Raw genomic sequence first — 17,645 nt, 5'->3', positions numbered from 1 at the left:
TGCATGTATTAATGCTTCTATTAATTATAATTATTTTTAAAATCTACGATAACAATTTAAATCTTGAAACTTTTCTCTCAACTTTTAGTGGATTCCAGAATCTTTACTTTAGGTTTTCAGGATTTCATTAGCTAGATTGATATCTATATCTAGTCTAATCATGCTTTCTTTCTTTCTTCTTTGCTGGCTTCACTGATTTGATCAATTCATAAAAATGAAACAAAATAGTACACAAGAAATTATGTGGCTCATCAAAAGAATATCTTGTCAATTCATACGGTATTCTTGTTGTTCTGGTTGTATGACTTGTTACGAGAATTAATTCAATCAGATTTTTTCACTCAATTTATAAAAGTGGCATACAAGTTACAACGAAGCATATGAAAAGTGTAATTCGCTTTAGACACTCAACTTCTTACACTTCTAATCAATGTCGGCATTTCTTGAAGTGGTGTAGATTGTGTCACTTATATATTGTGTAGCACCAATATAAATATGTTTATATACCGTGATCTTATTCTCAGTAAGTTGGAATCCCATTCCTATTGCCCTAAAATACCCATACCAACAGTAATATTCAACTTAGGTTTTACAATGTTGTGGTAAAAAAGTTTATTTTTATAATTTTACCTCTTTTAATAGAATTAGCTCTGTGACGCACAAAACGACGTCAGAGCGACTTCATCTTTTGTTCATCACATTTTCACGCTGGCAAACGCCAAAATTGGAGGCGTAGTACGCGGGTGGAGAGAGATACCAACAAGGAGGCGGGAATCAAGGAATGGCCGTACACGTGTGTGGTGGGGATGTAGCTCATCCACGTGGGAAGTAGGCTAGCTATGATGAAGGGTGTGGGCCCCTCCCAAGCTTGTGCTGTGAGCTTGATATGCGTTGGGGCCGTGGGGGCGGTGGGCTTGGACCTCTCATCTCTGTTCTTCTTCTCTCCCAGTCAGTGAGAGAGAGAGAGAGAGAGAGAGAGAGAGAGAAGGCAAGTTGTACAAAAGGCAATCATTTGATGTGGGGGGTGATGCTTTTCAGTGGTTTTGCTAGTCCCCATGGAGATTATGTCTGATGCTGACACCTTTGGCCATTCTGATGCCTTTGGCCCCCTTCCATCCATCACCAACAAGCAACCATAAAAAACTATAATGTACTGTAATCTCACAGCCCTTTGAGCCGGAAAAACTTATTTCAACGGAGACAACAAAAGGTAGCAATGTTTTGCTATATCCAATCAATAATTATATGTTTTGTGAAAGTGTTATTATATGTGTCATAGTGTTATTGATCGAAGATAGTAAAATAGTGCTATTCATTGTTTTATGAAAGTCTTTCTACTTTGAGCCACATCAACTCAATCATTAATAATAGGGATTAGAGGTTAATATTACTTGTTGACACATACTAAACAATATGTACAACTAAATAGATCAATTTGTTCATGGTTCAAATTCATTGTCTAACACCACAAAATGTATTGTCAAACAATTTAGTAAGAGAGTATTTTATCTAAAGTATATTCTCACAAATATAAAGGCATTTGAATTTTGCATGCATGACACATAATTTAGGTATGACTAGGTGTGAGAGCTTGCCGATATTCAGAATATACTTGAAGTCCCTTGTATTCGATAAGATGATGGTGGGAGGTTCCCTTGATATTCAAGAAAAATACACAATCATTTTGATATGTATCAATCATTTGTTATTTGTGAGACCCTAAGAGTTATTTTCGTTATGAAAAAACAAGTCCAATTTAACGTTGAATTTTGTCAAATGTTGATATCAAATGTGGAATATTTGTTTGAATGCATGCTTTAGTTTAACATTATCAAAATGTAGTTTGCGAAAAAGGGTATTACCCAATATCAACGTTTTTCTTGTTACATAATTTGTGAGTTTTATGTGGAACTCTAAAGTGAAATTTATTCTGGGGTCAAATTGTGAATTTGAGATCATAGAATGAAAGTGCATATTACAAAAGTTCATAGTATTTTTCGGTGAATTTTGAATATGGAGGTCCCAAAGCTTGGACTTGGTCCATAGTCGAATGCAAGAGTCGAATGGCCGAGTCCAAGTCAAGAGATCCCAATGCCTAGTTTTGGCAATTGGAGCACAATACATGTGTGGTGACGTTAAATTGGTGAATGACAAAGGAGTGCACAAAAAATGAAAAATGAAATCACTTTCAAGTTGTTTTAAAAAATAAAGGTATTTGAGAACTTGATTTCACCTTTTTTTAAACTACAAACGAAACTTGTTACCAAACATGTTTTCAATTTTCCAAAAAAACGAAAGTGAAAATGAAATGTTATCAAACAACCCTAAATTGCACAAATCAGAATTCACAAATCTTCAATGCTAGGGAAATGCTAATATAGGATAAGGATTAGACACATGGTGGGCTTGGAATTAAATGGGTCAGATGACATAGAGCTGGGCTTGTACAATTTTGAAAATAACCCTTTGGATGCTTTCATCGTGTATTGGATGGTTATGTGGATGTTAGATACCCACAAAATCTCTATAGACATCCAAATTGCCCAAAAGAATGGTCTTTGCAGTTGGGTGTGAAAGAGATAATTTGGTTCCGAAAAGAAATTTCAGGGGAATTAATTCAATTACATTTTTCACACATCAGAAATGGAGGATTGATATCATATATTTGGCCATACTTGGAAATTAACTATGAAATATCATTCTATTTTATTTTATGTTTGTTTTCTGCAAAAAATTAGGAACAAAATTTATTTAGTTTTCCAATTATACGCTTACTGCTTGCCTTGATTTGTTTAATGAGTGGCCATAAAATACGTAGTTAATGCTTCTACCTTGATTTCATATGAAAAACTAAAATAAAACCCCAAGTTAGATGGAAGGTTTCATTTTTCGTAAGAAAAAAAAACTTTTCTCAAGTTTGAACTTACCAAACATAGAAAATGAGCTAATTTCTCATTCCGAAGCTCATTTTCATGCGAACCAAATCGCCTTCGACTCTTTGAGTATTGACCAAAATAAACAAGGCCTTCGAGTGTCTAGAGGATAACCCTCAGCTCTTTTAGCCCAAGCCCATTGCGAGACCTACCAAGGAGATAAGTATCACAAATTCAAAAGAGTACTAGGAAATGTTGAGAAGCTGAAGCCCGCCAAAGAGCGCCAGAAACCGGTCCCCTCCCTTCCTACCTGCCTAGCTGGCAAGGCCCAACGCCTCAAACCGTGCCACTTGTCACCAACCCTCTTCCACAAAGTCACGCAGTGGACTAGTCATCCCTCCCACGGACAAAGCCTCAGACAACGAAACCATGCCGCAAGCAACGCCAATTTCAATTTCATTTCAAATTTCACCCTAAACTCTTCGACTCTCTCTCTGTCTTCATCTCCAAAACCCAAAAAACCAGAGACCCAAAATTCATCAATAAAAATGAAAATGAAGGCAGAGGCTTTGACGTTGCTGCTGGTCAACTTGGCCGGAATCATGGAGAGAGCCGACGAGTCGTTGTTGCCTGGCGTCTACAAGGAGGTTGGCGCAGCTCTGCACACCGACCCGACTGGGCTCGGCTCGCTCACTCTTTTCAGGTCCATTGTGCAGTCGGCTTGCTACCCAGTAGCGGCCTACCTGGCGGTGCGCCACAACCGGGCCCACGTCATCGCCCTCGGTGCTTTTCTCTGGGCCGCCGCTACTTTCCTCGTCGCATTTTCCTCCACTTTCTTTGAGGTAATTTTGACTTTTTCTCTGTTGCCAGACAGAAAGATTCTGCCTTTATTGGATTGTGATTTTCAGTTTGTGAAGTTGTCAATTGGGTTTGCTGAAAACGGTAATTTTGATGAGACTGTTGAGCTGGAGATTTAGATTACTATTTATAGTAATTATGCGTTCTCTTTTGAATTTAGTAGTGGATCAGTCTTTAGCAAGGTAATTGTGATATAAGTTATAATTGCCAATTAGGCTTAAAATTGAGTTGGTGCAAGAACTGCTGAGACTCAATGAGATTGTGCTTCAAATTCTGGCCTGAGAAATTATTAATCTAACTTGAAAGGGAAGAGTTTGGGGATGTTTATTTCCATTTCTAGTATATTCTATGCGTGTCACAAGTGGAGAACTTCTTGAAATGCTTAGGGGAGGAAAAGAAAAGAAAAGAAAAGAACTAAATTTACTTGTTGCTTTGGTTGCTAGCAAAATGGACGGTTTACATTACCTATGCAAGTAGTTGTTGTAAAAGCTTGATTTGAACACAATTGAGTACTTGTAGGGGATACATTTTTGTTTTTCTTGTTTCTGGATATGTTTGACCATTCAAATAGACACCCCAGAAACCAGAAGACACTGTTTAATTTATTGCTCAATAAATCATGGTATCTTACTACTTGAAGTGTAGTTGGAATTACCACTCTATTGGCAGGTCAGAAGCAATGGTGTGTTCTGTGAGTAGCCTTATAAATATTTATTATTATTATTTTAAAAAGAGCTCACAGAAGCTTAAAATTTGGTGAGAGTTGTTTCAAATTGAAATATTTTGACATACAGAAAAAGGATTCATCACCAAAGTTTCTGAGAAGTGAACAAAAAAGATGTTTTCCACTTTTTTCCTTTGTTTTTCTTCAAATGATACCCAAAGTCTTACTTGCCTACAGTCTCTAATGCCTTCCTCATAAAATAAAATAAAACAAAAACCCAAGGACCATGCATGAGCGTAATTGTTTCTTATGAAATAGAGCTGTGACAAGTTAATTTATTATAGTCAGTTGTTCCCCCAAACATTCATTTGAACCAATTGATAAGAAAGGGTGAATAACTGAAGTTAGCAAAGCAGAATGAGGGAAGTATCATTATTTTTCGTATTCCAGCTTGCTTTATTCACTTTGAAGTCATTCCACTTTTACTTATCAGGTGGCTATATCCAGAGCTTTGAATGGGATTGGCCTTGCTCTAGTTGCTCCTGCTATGCAGTCCCTTGTAGCCGACTCAACTGATGACAGGAACCGAGGTACAGCTTTTGGATGGCTTCAACTAACTGGAAACCTTGGTTCGATAATTGGTGGGCTTTGTTCCGTATTGATAGCTCCAATAACTTTCATGGGAATTCCTGGCTGGAGGATTTCCTTTCACCTTGTTGGACTAATTAGTGTTCTAGTCGGCATTTTAGTCCGTCTGTATGCCACTGACCCGCACTTTCCAGATGGTGAAACAAAAGATAGCAGTCAGACTTCTGGTAATTCCATGTGGGTACAAGTCAAGGAGCTAGCTCAAGAAGCCAAGTCAGTTATTAAAATTCCTTCTTTCCAGATTGTTGTGGCACAAGGTGTTACTGGTTCATTTCCCTGGTCAGCATTGTCATTTGCGCCCATGTGGCTGGAACTTACCGGCTTCTCTCATGGGAAATCCGCTTTCCTTATTGCCTTGTTTGTAATTGGTAGTTCGCTTGGGGGCCTGTTTGGAGGTAAAATGGGGGATATACTTTCCATCCATTTACCAAATTCAGGAAGGATAATACTAGCCCAGATAAGCTCTGCATCTGCCATCCCTCTTGCAGCAATTCTTCTGCTTGTATTACCTGATAATCCATCTACAGCTGTCATCCATGGTTTGGTCTTGTTCATTATGGGATTCTTAATATCTTGGAATGGTCCAGCTACAAACAAGTAAGTCTCTAAAACTTTATTCTCGGGTTTCTGGTCTTTAATGTCTGCTACATTCTTATGGAAACTAAAACAAAGGAAAAAGATTTAAAGTTTTAAATCCAATGCCATGGTCCATGCAGTCCAATTTTTGCGGAGATAGTTCCTGAGAGGTCCAGAACAAATGTATATGCTTTGGACAGATCTTTTGAGTCCATACTCTCATCATTCGCTCCTCCAGTAGTTGGGATATTGGCTCAGCATGTTTATGGTTATATACCAGTTGCTGAAGGGTCCAGTGCATCTGAAGAGATTGCCACAGATAGAGGGAATGCTTTATCGTTGGCAAAAGCACTCTATACAGCAATAGGAATTCCAATGGCTCTCTGTTGTGTTATCTACTCATTCCTATATTGCACCTACCCGAGAGATAGGGAGCGGGCTCAGATGGATGCTTTAATAGAATCAGAGATGCAACAAATAGAATTAGAGAATTCACCTACAGGAGAAGAATATTCACGTGTTCAGTTTCCTGAGTCGGAAGAGCCATATGTGAACGATAGAACTGTCATTGAAATGGACTATGAGGGCGAGGATGCTCTGGATGCTGATGATGACGAGCAGACATTGCTGTACCGTCAGTTAACATTCTCCAATTTGAGCCCACAGTAATCTAACCCAGATTTCACTGAGCATTCAAACTCCTTTCAAGCACATCCACATACCATACATGTGCAGAAGAATTATATCCGTCCGGTTTTGACCTTCAACTAGAAATTACATGTGCATGCACCGGAGAAAGCATCTTCAATACTAACCAACTGCAGAGTTCCACTACAGTCTACAGGTTCATGGTTTCTTTGCAACCTTTCTTGTCATTCTGTTTACTGTTTAGAGTCTCCATTCTTGTGGGAAGGTTGGGTACAATGGCTGTACCACGTCAACAATGCTTACATGATATAACAACCAATAATGAGATGACACATAATCATATGATGAGAATCATATTGTTTGTGGATCCATATGAATCTCACTTAGAAATAATATGGATTCTACCATAAACTGTTATTTGTAATTTTATTAATGTTTTACATTGTCACCATAAGACATTCAAATTACCGGAATGTAAATAGTGAGTAATATTACTCACACTTACGTTTCTATCCATAAACTCGGTATACAATCCCATACAAGCTTAGGAGATCCTTATGGCAAAAGAAGGCTTAATTAATTGGGTTTTGTAGCAGAGATCATCACAAAATCCCTGTTCCTAACGCTTTGTAAAACCGACTAGACCACATACATTGCAGAGATCTTCCAATTCACTGTCAGATACGAACTGTTGGCTGCCCGTTATATGACTTATGTTCTAGAAAAGAAAAGAAAACCATCTATATTATAACATGTTGATTAGTAACACTATGTGACGGTGTGATGATCACATCCAACCTAAGAAATTTTCTAGAAATAGAGCCATGCGGCAGGTTCTTAATAGAAGATGCATACCGGGCTTACATCCCTTAAAAATGGTTCAAAAGCAAAGGACCGTCAAATATGTAAATAGTGGCAACAAATACCCCACCAGGTCGCAAAACTCAACTAATCAGCAACCTTCAAAACCATAGCTGCCAAATTACTCAGAGAATATACTGGTGAAACCAAAATCCAAAAAGAAGAGATATACTTACAGCTGTTGATGGTGAAGGTCAACAATGTAGGGCAGTACCAGCATCCACTGCATCAAGGGAACTTGTAGCAAAGGGAGGCCTAGAAATGTCAGCTCTGACCAAAACCTTCCTAAATAAAAAAACTTAATAAGACATAAAATTTTCAAAATTGATTGCAGACATTTCAGGAAAGTTCCCTCAGAGGAACTAAAAGCATTGAAACTTTTAGTAGTTTTATCGTCTATATTATCCTCCTGTTGAATGAATTCATAGCACTGCTGCTGCAACATGTTTTCTGAGCAACAACGAGAGAAAACAATCCGCTCCTGGCGAAAAGTCTAGAAAATAATCCACTGCCACAGCTAGTATCAATGATACTTCCACCGTAGACAGGCTTTAAGAAATCCTTAGCCAACTCAAGCTGCAGTTATAACAGTTAGCAACACAACAGCTTCCTTTCAACATTTCAAACAACCACATTGCATGTTTGGCAGCAACACATTGAGTCTGTTTGTTTTTTCATGGAGTGATCAACGGTCCCTAATAATGGTTTTTTTTTTTTCCGGGTCGAAACAGTCCGTAATAATGGATTAAAGCATACTGGAATGTTGTTTTTGTGGTGGCCTCATTTTGAACCACAGTTGGATCTAATTTCAAGATTAAATTTATTCGTACAACTTTATTTCATTAATTATCATTCAAGGCAAATGGAGCAAGAAAAGAAAAGCTCTTAATCTTTCTTTTTTTTTTCTTTCTTTTCCAGCCGTTTTCTCTGCAACCAAACAGAGAACCTGAAAGAAGAAGCTAGAACAACGTACTGTTGGTGTGGTGTCGACCAAGGAGGTGGAAGAAGAAGCTCTAACGTTAGTTGCCGTGAAGGAGCGTTTTAGGATCGGTGGAGTGCAAGGCTTGAGCTTGAACCTGTGAGGCCTCGAGTTACCGAGTTGACTCACAAGAAACGGGGAGGAGAAGAGGTTGCCAATAAGCGTCGCCATTATTATGAGCTCAGTTGTGGTTGTGTACGTGGTTGTGAGTCTCTTGTGGTCTCTAACTTGGGAGTACTATTATGGTTGTGTTGTTTAGTTTGTCTCAAGACAAGGAAGATACTAGACTATCCTACTTTTACAATTGACCTTCGGATTGCATGGGATCTACCAGCTCAAAAGATCCACTTGCTAGGAAAATAGCATTCGCTTTGCAAATGATTAAGGAAATAGTATGGATGTTGACATTCACACCTACAATTATCCAGGAATATTCATCCATGAGAAAATCTTATAAATACTTGGGGTTTGTTTGGGAGTGTTTTTGTAATGGCTAAAAGGTTTTTTTTTTTTTTTCCATAAAAAATGGTTGTAATAAAAAAAAACTTATAAGTGATTCTAGGTCACAACCACTTTTTCTCTTCAGGAATCACTTCATAGTGCTTTTTCAAAAAGTACTTTGATGTTTAATAAAAATTGCAACGTTCTTCTAACAGGAGCGCGTATAAAAAAGTGTTTATGAGCAAGAGCGCTTCCTAAAGAAGCAGTCCCAAATGGTTATCTTACTTTAAACAGTACTGAAACAATTAGTTCATTTTTTTGGCACAATAATGTGAGGCTAGCAAACTGCAAATTATTTCCCAAAAGAATACAGAATACCTTTTCTTTATGAGTTAGTTGTAGAACTACAAACACCAGATAAATTTCCAATTTTTGAATACCATCTGATGTAGTATTTATGTTTCTTTATAACGACCAACTTCCATGGGAACAAATTCAAATGCCTATACAATTTTATACAAGCAAGGGAGATGCTTGTGGCTTAACTGGGTTTTGTAGCAGAAATCATCACAAAGAGCCCATTCCTCACGCAGGTATAACCAACTAGCCCACATGCTTTGCAGAGATCTTCTAATTCACGTTCAGATGTGAAGATTTGGCTGCCTGATATTTGCTTTGTTCTCTGCAAACAAAAGAGATGAAATCAAAAGATTCAAAACCCAGTGAGATAAGTTAGAATTATAACCCAAAACCATCCACTACATGAGGCACATTCAGCATAATGACAGAACTGTAGGCATGCAGGTTCTGAGTTAGGGGAAAGATGTACCTGAGTTATATTCCTCAAAAATGGGATATAAGATAAAGGCCCATCAAGTATGTAAGTAGTTGCAACAAACACACCACCGGGTCGCAGAACTCGACTGATTTCAGCAACCTTCAAAACCACAGCTACCAAATTACTCAAAGCAAGTACTGGTTAAACTAAAAACAGAAGAAAAACAGAAGAAAAAAGACACTTTCATGCTGATAATAGTAATTTTCCTGGCCCGGCCAGAAAATATCAGTACTTTCAAATCAAAATGAATACTTCATCACTGCCTGATGCGTCCTGATATGTTAAGATTTAAGCCTTACGGGTCGCTGGAGCAAGCAGAACAGGTAGCTTTAACACCATATGTAAATAAGTACTTACACCTGTTGCTGGTGAAGGCCAACAGTGTAGGGCAGCACCAGCATGCACCGCATCAACAGAACTTGTAGCAAAGGGAAGCCTAGAAATATCAGCTCTGACCAAAATTATGTTCCTAATAAAAAACAAACTTAATTAGGAATAAATTTTCAAAATTGATAACAAAATTTTGGCGAGATCCACTAATAGCATTTCAAACTTTCAGCAGCTGTATCATCTAAATTTGAATGAAAGCATCAAGTTCTGTACTCTTCGGGGAAATTCTCCTCCTTCTTAATGAATTCATAGGTCTGTTTCAACATGTTCTCTGAGTAGTCCAAAGCAACAACAAGAGAAAATAATCCACTCTTCGCAAAAAGTCTAGAAAATAGCCCACTCCCACAACTTGCATCAATGATATTTCCACCCAAGACCGGCTTTAAGAAATCCTTAATCAACTCAAACTGCAGTCAAAATATGGTGCGGTTAGCAAATCGACAACCTCCTTTTGCGAGATAAATCAAGCACAGAATAGTAAAATTTGATTTATATTTTCAGCATTCAAACAACCACATTGCATATTTGGCAGCAACACAATGGATCTATCTGTTTTTCCATGCAGTGATAAAGAAATTGATCATCTCACCTCTTTCTCTGGGCCAGGAAAACCACCCCAGACAGAAAAGCTTTGACGCCAGCCCCTCTCATAGAGGAATGATACCAATGGAGTCCTGATCCAAGAAAAAGTCAGTAGACATTATAAAGAGATACAAATCAACATATTCATGAGGTATTAGAAACTAGTCTTAATAATGCTTCAAAGAGTTTAATATGGTTGCTACAATCAATTGGACTAAGTTCATGCCATAAAAGGTAAAAGTAATAAAGTTGAACACAACTTGTCTATGTGCACAGTTTTTTGGTTCAGAGTATTGAATATCATGTATAAAATCATACATGAGAAGTAAGCACATCAACTTCCTTATCTCCCTTGTATGACAGATGTATAGTTCCGAGAAACACTAAAACTGGAAAAGGAATACTAAACTTCAAAGAAGATACATGATCTCGGAACAACTGTACCAAATCAGGCCACTAAAGATCAATACAGTAAACATCATATGTTATTCTGGCATTATAAGCCCTTAAAAATAGAGCCAAATGTTCTCATTCTTGTGCAATATATACTCCCAGATACGAATAAGTTTAAAGGGCTCACGTGTGACTCTACTTCAACTCTATTGATCAGATCACCATCCTCAATTTAAATTCATTGTGAAGAAGTACCACAAAATTGTTGTAAAACTGATAGCTATACAATTTCAACACCTGAAAAGCTCTGTGGAAACCGGCATTGATTCACCATAGTTCTTGGAGCCACTGGCTGTTGTCAGGTCAATATGTGTTTGATTGCCAAAGTAAGTCTTCTTACAAGTGCTACATTGAAAACTAGACCCGGAAGCAGAGTTGCTGTAAATCCAAACAACAAAGCATACCACTCCCCAAATTAACAAAAAAATAAAAGAGGGAAATAGCAAAAAGCAAGTCAAAATAAGACAATGCAACCCCAAGTAATTCAAAATAGAATAAGCAGTGATTGGAATCACTTACACAGATAAGCCCGGATCAGCGGAACTTGAAAATTGGTCGAAGCATATAGGACAAGCTAAAATGTTATTGCTGCTGGTGGTGACCTCATTTTGAACCACAATTGGATTTGTATCCTATTGTTTATGATGAAAGCAAATAAATTTTAAATGTAATGTCAAATATAAACAATACCCCATTTAAAATTAAATTAATCCAAACACGTTTGACTCTTATTGAGGACAATAGAACAGTAGAAAAGAAAAAGCTCTAAAATTTTGTTTTTTCCGGCTGTTTTCCGGCAACCAAACAGACAAATACAATTGGGTTTTCCATTTTCTATTCTGCGAATTGATTGGAGGAATTCATTGAAGAAACAAGCAAGAAAAGAAGCTAACACAACGTACCGTTGACTCGACTTCAATGAAGGCGGTGGAAGCAGCACGAGCAGTAATTGCAGCGAAAGAGCGTCTGAAAACCGGTGCAGTGCAAGGCCTGAGCTTAACAACACAGGGCCTCGAGTTACCGAGTCGACTCAGAAGAAACGCGGGGGTGATGTTGCCAATCACCGTCGCCATAAGAACTCTCTGTTTTGGTTTGTGGTGGGTTCTGAGTGTGCGTACTTGTTTTGAGTGCGAGTGTTTTTATAGAATAAGATTGCATAGTTAACATGAGATTAGTTTTAGTTTGTTTTAAGAACGTACTTAGCATGTCCCGACAAATCTCCGAATATTTTTCATAACGGCCTGCAGTTCATGGCAACACTCTGTTCTGTGTTCTTTCCTCTCGGACTGTCCTGCTTGCAACATTTACAATCGACCGTCGGATAGCATGGAGTCCACCCGTGTCAATGATCAATTTCAATTGGCTCGGTTTGGTCCGGTGAGAGGCGATCGATTCATCGTCACTCACGTCTTGCAACAATGCTTAATTTGAGAAACTTTTACAAGTACTTGCAAACTTATTAGATCGTGAATTTAAACCATTAGTCACATGAAACATTGTTTGAATGTGTTGCTTAAATTAATTTGAGAAATTATGGTTATAATTACTAATTAAAATGTTGGATATTAAGAGAGATTTTTAATTTGAGGCAACTTAGACAATACGATTGATAATCAAGAAAAAATACACTGGGAGATGAAGAGTCTTACTCCACTCAACAACACAATCCTCAAATAAGACATTATGAATAAAATCACAAGGTACCTCAAAAGAAACAAAACAAAACTCTACCCTATGCGCCATGGAATTTATCTCATGAAGGGTGATTCAAATAGACTAGCTAAACCCTTCGTCCATTGATTTACATCTTGGACCCATTTGATTCATGGGAAAGGAGGCTTGGGGATGAGAAATCAATTGCTTTACCATATTTGGTAATTCCAGGCATGAGAAATTGTTGCCTTGCACATGAGAAAGTAAGGGGGAAAGTGAAGCCCTTCTCCCCTCTTGAGTTTTGTAAATTTAGGAAAATGAGCCAATATTAAATACATATTTTTCATGACTATATTGTCTCCATTAACAATTTAGAATTACAATATAGTATTAAATGCATTTTTTTTTATTTGATTTTATATGGGTATAATTGGAAAATTAAACAAACTTTTTTTACATTCCTACACAAACCAAACATGTGAAAGGAAATAAAGTGGTATTTCTTGATTACTTTCCCATGATTATCAAACATGGGAAATGAATCTCCAATTCTCATCCCCTGAGAAATGACATAGGAAGTGATTTCCCCTCAAATTCGTTCCGTAAACCAAACAGGACCCTTATGTGACTGTTGAATGATAATACTAATTACAATATTGTTCTTGCTTTATCAGTTTAATATTTTTTTCCTAGGCTTCAAATAGGTCATGGTCAATTATGAATGAGTCGGATGCAGAAGAGTATCAAAAAAGGAGGAGTGACTTATATTCTAGCATTGGATTTGAACACATTACAAATCATCAACGACCCAATATTTATAGGAGTGTCACCAAACCAAATGCATAAAGATAAAAACAAACACACCTTGACATTAAAATAGAACTACACAAAAATCTGGTTAACATCCCTTAATCCAGATTTAGTTATCTTTTCCATTCTCATCATTCTCTTCAGCAACTTCATCTCTTTGTATCGATCAACACTGACATTGCCTTTCCCAAATCAATAGCTAAAATGTTTGACAATAGAAGTTTATGTTGGCCAATAAACTTCAATATGAATGCACATATATTTTGCACCAAATTTATTGGCAAAAGCACTTGAAGATATGCAACCACATACTCTGCTTCACAAGTACAACCCAAAAGTTCAACCCAAAAAAAAAGAAAAAAAGAAGCAGCAGCAGCAAAAGGTTGTTTTTCTTTGGATGACCAAGAAAATCTGATTGAGCCAAAATAAAAAATATATCCTTTATGTGCTTTACAAAATGTCTGCAAGCACCCATGTGTTATTTCTGCATTGCCTTTATCCCTTTTCATATAGCTTACCCCCTTGTCACTTTGAGTCACTTTCAAATGTAATCATGCAAGGATTTGGCATATGGGTGAGGTGGGTTGTAGCCCACCCCATTTCAGCAAGGCCAATAAAAAAAATACCATGTTATTCGTATAGGCCCTAATATATATGATGTTATCTTTGTGTGTAAGTTGAGGATGTGGAAATGAATAGTATAACCTTTAACACTATAAATTTGGAAAATGTCATAAAATAAAGGAGATTTTATCGAAATTTGAGAAGAATTGTTCATTGATGATGTTTTAAAATCCTGAGTTCGTGCCTGAATATAATGAAATTACAATAGGCTAACTCTTCTCGAGCTCATAGGCATTGAGTGGAAGCTATTGGCAGTAGGGCTCTGTTTTGAAACTCTTGAGTTTCATTTTGATCAAGATCAATTTAGGATGGTGAATTGACTTGTTCAGTGATGATGTGGGTGATAAAGTATGATTGAATTTTGAATTATATTGAAAAGTCTGAACTTATTATAATTCAAAATTGGTGATTGAACAACTAATTTATCCATTAATTTCCTATTTTAAGTGCCCCTGCCGACATAGTTACCTTTGGCCCCGAGTCCCTATCCACAAATTAATTAGAAGCCAGTCTTAATTAATTAGTTGATTGAAAAATGATGTTTCGTTATCATACTATTCTCATCAAATGAAATTCCTTCCTTCCCTTTGAATGATCAACAGTGTAACTTTGTAAGTGTTTGCTTCCCTTGCATATCAGTGAACCGTATTTCTTTAATCTTTTTGACAATCTACATCGACAACACAAATTAACCTTTAGGGGTTATATGTTGATGATCGCTTCAAATAAATTTTAATGAATTATTTTGATATATATGTCAAATTTGTTGGCGTGACTTGTGGATATTGACTTACTTTCCTTACACACCAAGAATTCCTATTATAATTGTAATTGATTTACTTTAATTCATGATTTTCTACTGTAAATACATAAAAAATTCCCACAAACAAATATTCTCTCATAGTTTTCATATTTTAGCATGGTATCAGTGCGACGATCTTGGAATTGCTGACTCTAGTTTCAAACTCCCGCCGCCGTTGTGGGGGTTGATGATTTTTTCAATCCTCATGGAGGTAGCACCACCGACTCCTTCTCTCATTATCAACCAACCATAGCTGAGTTGAGTGCCCAGATGGCTCAGCTACTACAGATGCAGACTTTGGCCCCGAATATGATCCGGAATTAGGATCCTATTTTGACGACTGCGAACCCGACCCCGATTATGATGACGACGACCCGACCTCGACTCGAAGACGACCCGACCCCATTTCGATGATGACCGACCGAATTTGTCTCGATTCGACCTTGACCTCAATTTTGACTCGACTCGGCTCGATCCCGATTCAATTCCTACTCAACCTGTATCCTATGCATCTTCCGCTGCACATATTATGACTTCTCGACTAACGACCCCGACACATGGACCAGATTGCATATATTGTGGTGATCCGAGACACACTCGTGAAACTTGTTTTAAATTGCATGGCTACCCCGATTGGTGGGCTACTTTTAAAAATCGAAAACAATGCAATACGACCAGTAATGGTACTGGTTATGGATTCTATACTTCCGATACGATAGATTCTAGGAGCTGGATAATTGATTCCGGTGCAACTGATCATATGACGTTTGATCTTGATGATTTCCTGAATACTACACAACCTCGACGAACCTGTATTGCAAATGTCAATGACATTACTTATCTTGTGACGGGGGCTAGCACTGTTGCACTCTCATCCTCTCTCATACTGTCTAATACTTTACTTATTCCATCTTTATCCACTAAATTGTTATCAGTTAGTCAGCTTACTGAACAATTGAATTGTTGTGTACTCATTTACCCGAGTTTTTATTTGCTTCAGGATATTCACACTGAGGAGAATCTTGGTCGTGGTATTAAGAGAGGGGGCTATATTATGTCAATGACTTCAGTCCCGACGTGGCTAACAGTGTGACACATCCCTTTGATAGCAAACAAAAGCAAATATGGTTGTGGTATCGTCGATTGGGACATCCGTCTTTTAATTATATGAAACATCTTATACCATATTTATTATCAGATTTCAAGGACTCTGACTTCACATGTGATACTTGTATTTTGGCCAAGAGTCACCGTGTGCCCTACCCATTGAGTATGAACAAGTGTACTACTTCATTTACGTTAATTTACTCTGATACCTAGGGACCTTCCCTTATCATTGCTCCTTCTGGTGTTCGATGGTTTGTCACATTGATAGATGATTGTACACGAATGACATGACTTTATTTGCTAAAGAATAAAAACGAAGTGTTTTCCCATTTTCAGTCCTTCCACAAACAGATGAAAACTCAGTTTAATGCTCAAATCCAGATTCTTTGCTTAGACAATGGTGGAGAATTTGTCAATCATGACTTTCAGACTTACTTCCAACAATATGGAATTATCCATGAGACGACTTGTCTTTAGACACCGCAACAAAATGGTGTTGTTGAACGAAAGAATCGACATCTTTTTGAAACCACCCGAGCACTTCTGATTGGCGCTCATTTTCCTCGTCATCACTGGGATGATGCTATTGTCACCGCAGTTCACCTGATCAACTGCATGCTTCTGGTGTATTGACCTTTAAAACTCCTTTACAAGTGCTTACGCAATACAGACCTCTGCCCTATGTTTTGGTACTCACTCCCTGAATCTTTGGATGTGTGGCTTTCGTTCATCTCCACAAAAATCAACATAGCAAACTTGATCCCTGTGCGCTTCGTTGTGTTTTTGTGGGTTATGCCACTCATCAGAAAGGCTACCGTTGTTATCACCCTCATACCCGACGTACCTATGTCACTTTGAATGTGACTTTTCTGGAATTTGAGCTGTTCTTTCATGACCCATTATCCAATTCTACGCTTCAGGGGGAGATACGAAGTGAAGAGAAGAATTAGAGCAACTTGAAAAACGAAGAAATTCTCCTCTGTATGGAAATGATCAATCGTCCCGAGTCTGGAGCACGAGATTACTCTCTGCCGAAAAGCGATCAATCGCCCATTCATAGTGATCAATTGCCTGACCCACTTGATTCATGTGAAGATATTTCTGATCCGAGTCTCACACCTACAAACAATACAGAACAATAAGATGAAGACCCTCTTCTAACTCAACAGTACCAACAGACCAATTTCCTGAGAATATCCTTGAGGTAATTACTCATACTAGACTTGTGCATTTAGAGGATAAAACTATTGGATATCAATTACCTTTCAGGCAAAATCGTGGGAAGCCACCAAACCGTTATTCACCTGATATTGGCAAGACATCCAATTATCCAATCGCAAATCATGTATCCACTAAGAAACTGTCATAACCACTCAAGGCTTTTGTACACCAGTTGTCTGCTATCCATATTCTAACAAAGATCTCTAAAGCATTGAAAGATCTTAAGTGGGTCCAAGTTATAAAAGAGGAGATGAAAGCTCTTAAGAAAAATCAGACTTAGACATTGGAGACTATACCACAAGGAAAATAGACTATCGGATGTAGATGAGTGTTTACTATAAAACACAATGCAGATAGATCTATGGAGCGATACAAGACAAGACTTGTGGCAAAAAGGTACATACAAACCTATAGTATAGACTATGAAGAAACATTTACTCCAGTTGCAAAGTTAAACACCGTTAGAATCTTATTATCCATTGCAGCTAATTTGGATTGACCACTACACCAGTTTGATGTAAAGAATGCTTTTCTACATGGCGAACTCACGGAGGAGGTGTACATGGACTTCCTTCCTGGATATAATACTACTCAGACTGGAACAATTTGCAGGTTAC

At 37.7% G+C, this 17,645-nt stretch overlaps 2 protein-coding genes across 4 annotated transcripts; one reads left to right on the top strand and one right to left on the bottom strand.

Annotated features, from left to right (window-relative positions):
• The first annotated feature begins 3,237 nt into the window (after positions 1–3,237).
• On the top strand, positions 3,238–6,787 carry UNE2 (Major facilitator superfamily protein). The gene is made up of 3 exons (XM_016791479.2): positions 3,238–3,715; positions 4,889–5,640; positions 5,760–6,787. The coding sequence occupies exons 1-3, from the start codon at positions 3,422–3,424 to the stop codon at positions 6,286–6,288; spliced, it is 1,575 nt and encodes a 524-aa protein (XP_016646965.2). The 5' UTR covers positions 3,238–3,421; the 3' UTR covers positions 6,289–6,787.
• A 2,093-nt stretch (positions 6,788–8,880) lies between these two features.
• LOC103319857 (S-adenosyl-L-methionine-dependent methyltransferases superfamily protein) lies at positions 8,881–11,980 on the bottom strand. 3 transcript variants are annotated; one of them, XM_008221451.3, is made up of 8 exons: positions 11,714–11,971; positions 11,331–11,443; positions 11,049–11,189; positions 10,366–10,450; positions 9,990–10,183; positions 9,744–9,855; positions 9,378–9,485; positions 8,881–9,230 (listed from the first exon to the last, which is right to left on the bottom strand). In XM_008221451.3, the coding sequence occupies exons 1-8, from the start codon at positions 11,882–11,884 to the stop codon at positions 9,090–9,092; spliced, it is 1,065 nt and encodes a 354-aa protein (XP_008219673.1). In that variant the 5' UTR covers positions 11,885–11,971; the 3' UTR covers positions 8,881–9,089. The 3 variants fall into 3 exon arrangements, with proteins under 3 accessions (XP_008219673.1, XP_088902202.1, XP_088902203.1); XM_089046076.1 differs by lacking the exon at positions 11,049–11,189 and having other exon boundaries at positions 11,714–11,976; XM_089046077.1 differs by lacking the exon at positions 8,881–9,230 and having other exon boundaries at positions 9,686–9,855; positions 11,714–11,980.
• Positions 11,981–17,645: the final 5,665 nt, after the last annotated feature.

This window comes from Prunus mume, linkage group LG2 (genome assembly GCF_029339155.1).
Source record: "Prunus mume cultivar Tortuosa linkage group LG2, ASM2933915v1, whole genome shotgun sequence".
NCBI classification, from domain to species: Eukaryota; Viridiplantae; Streptophyta; class Magnoliopsida; order Rosales; family Rosaceae; genus Prunus; species Prunus mume.
This window is presented reverse-complemented; position numbering and strand designations above follow the sequence as displayed.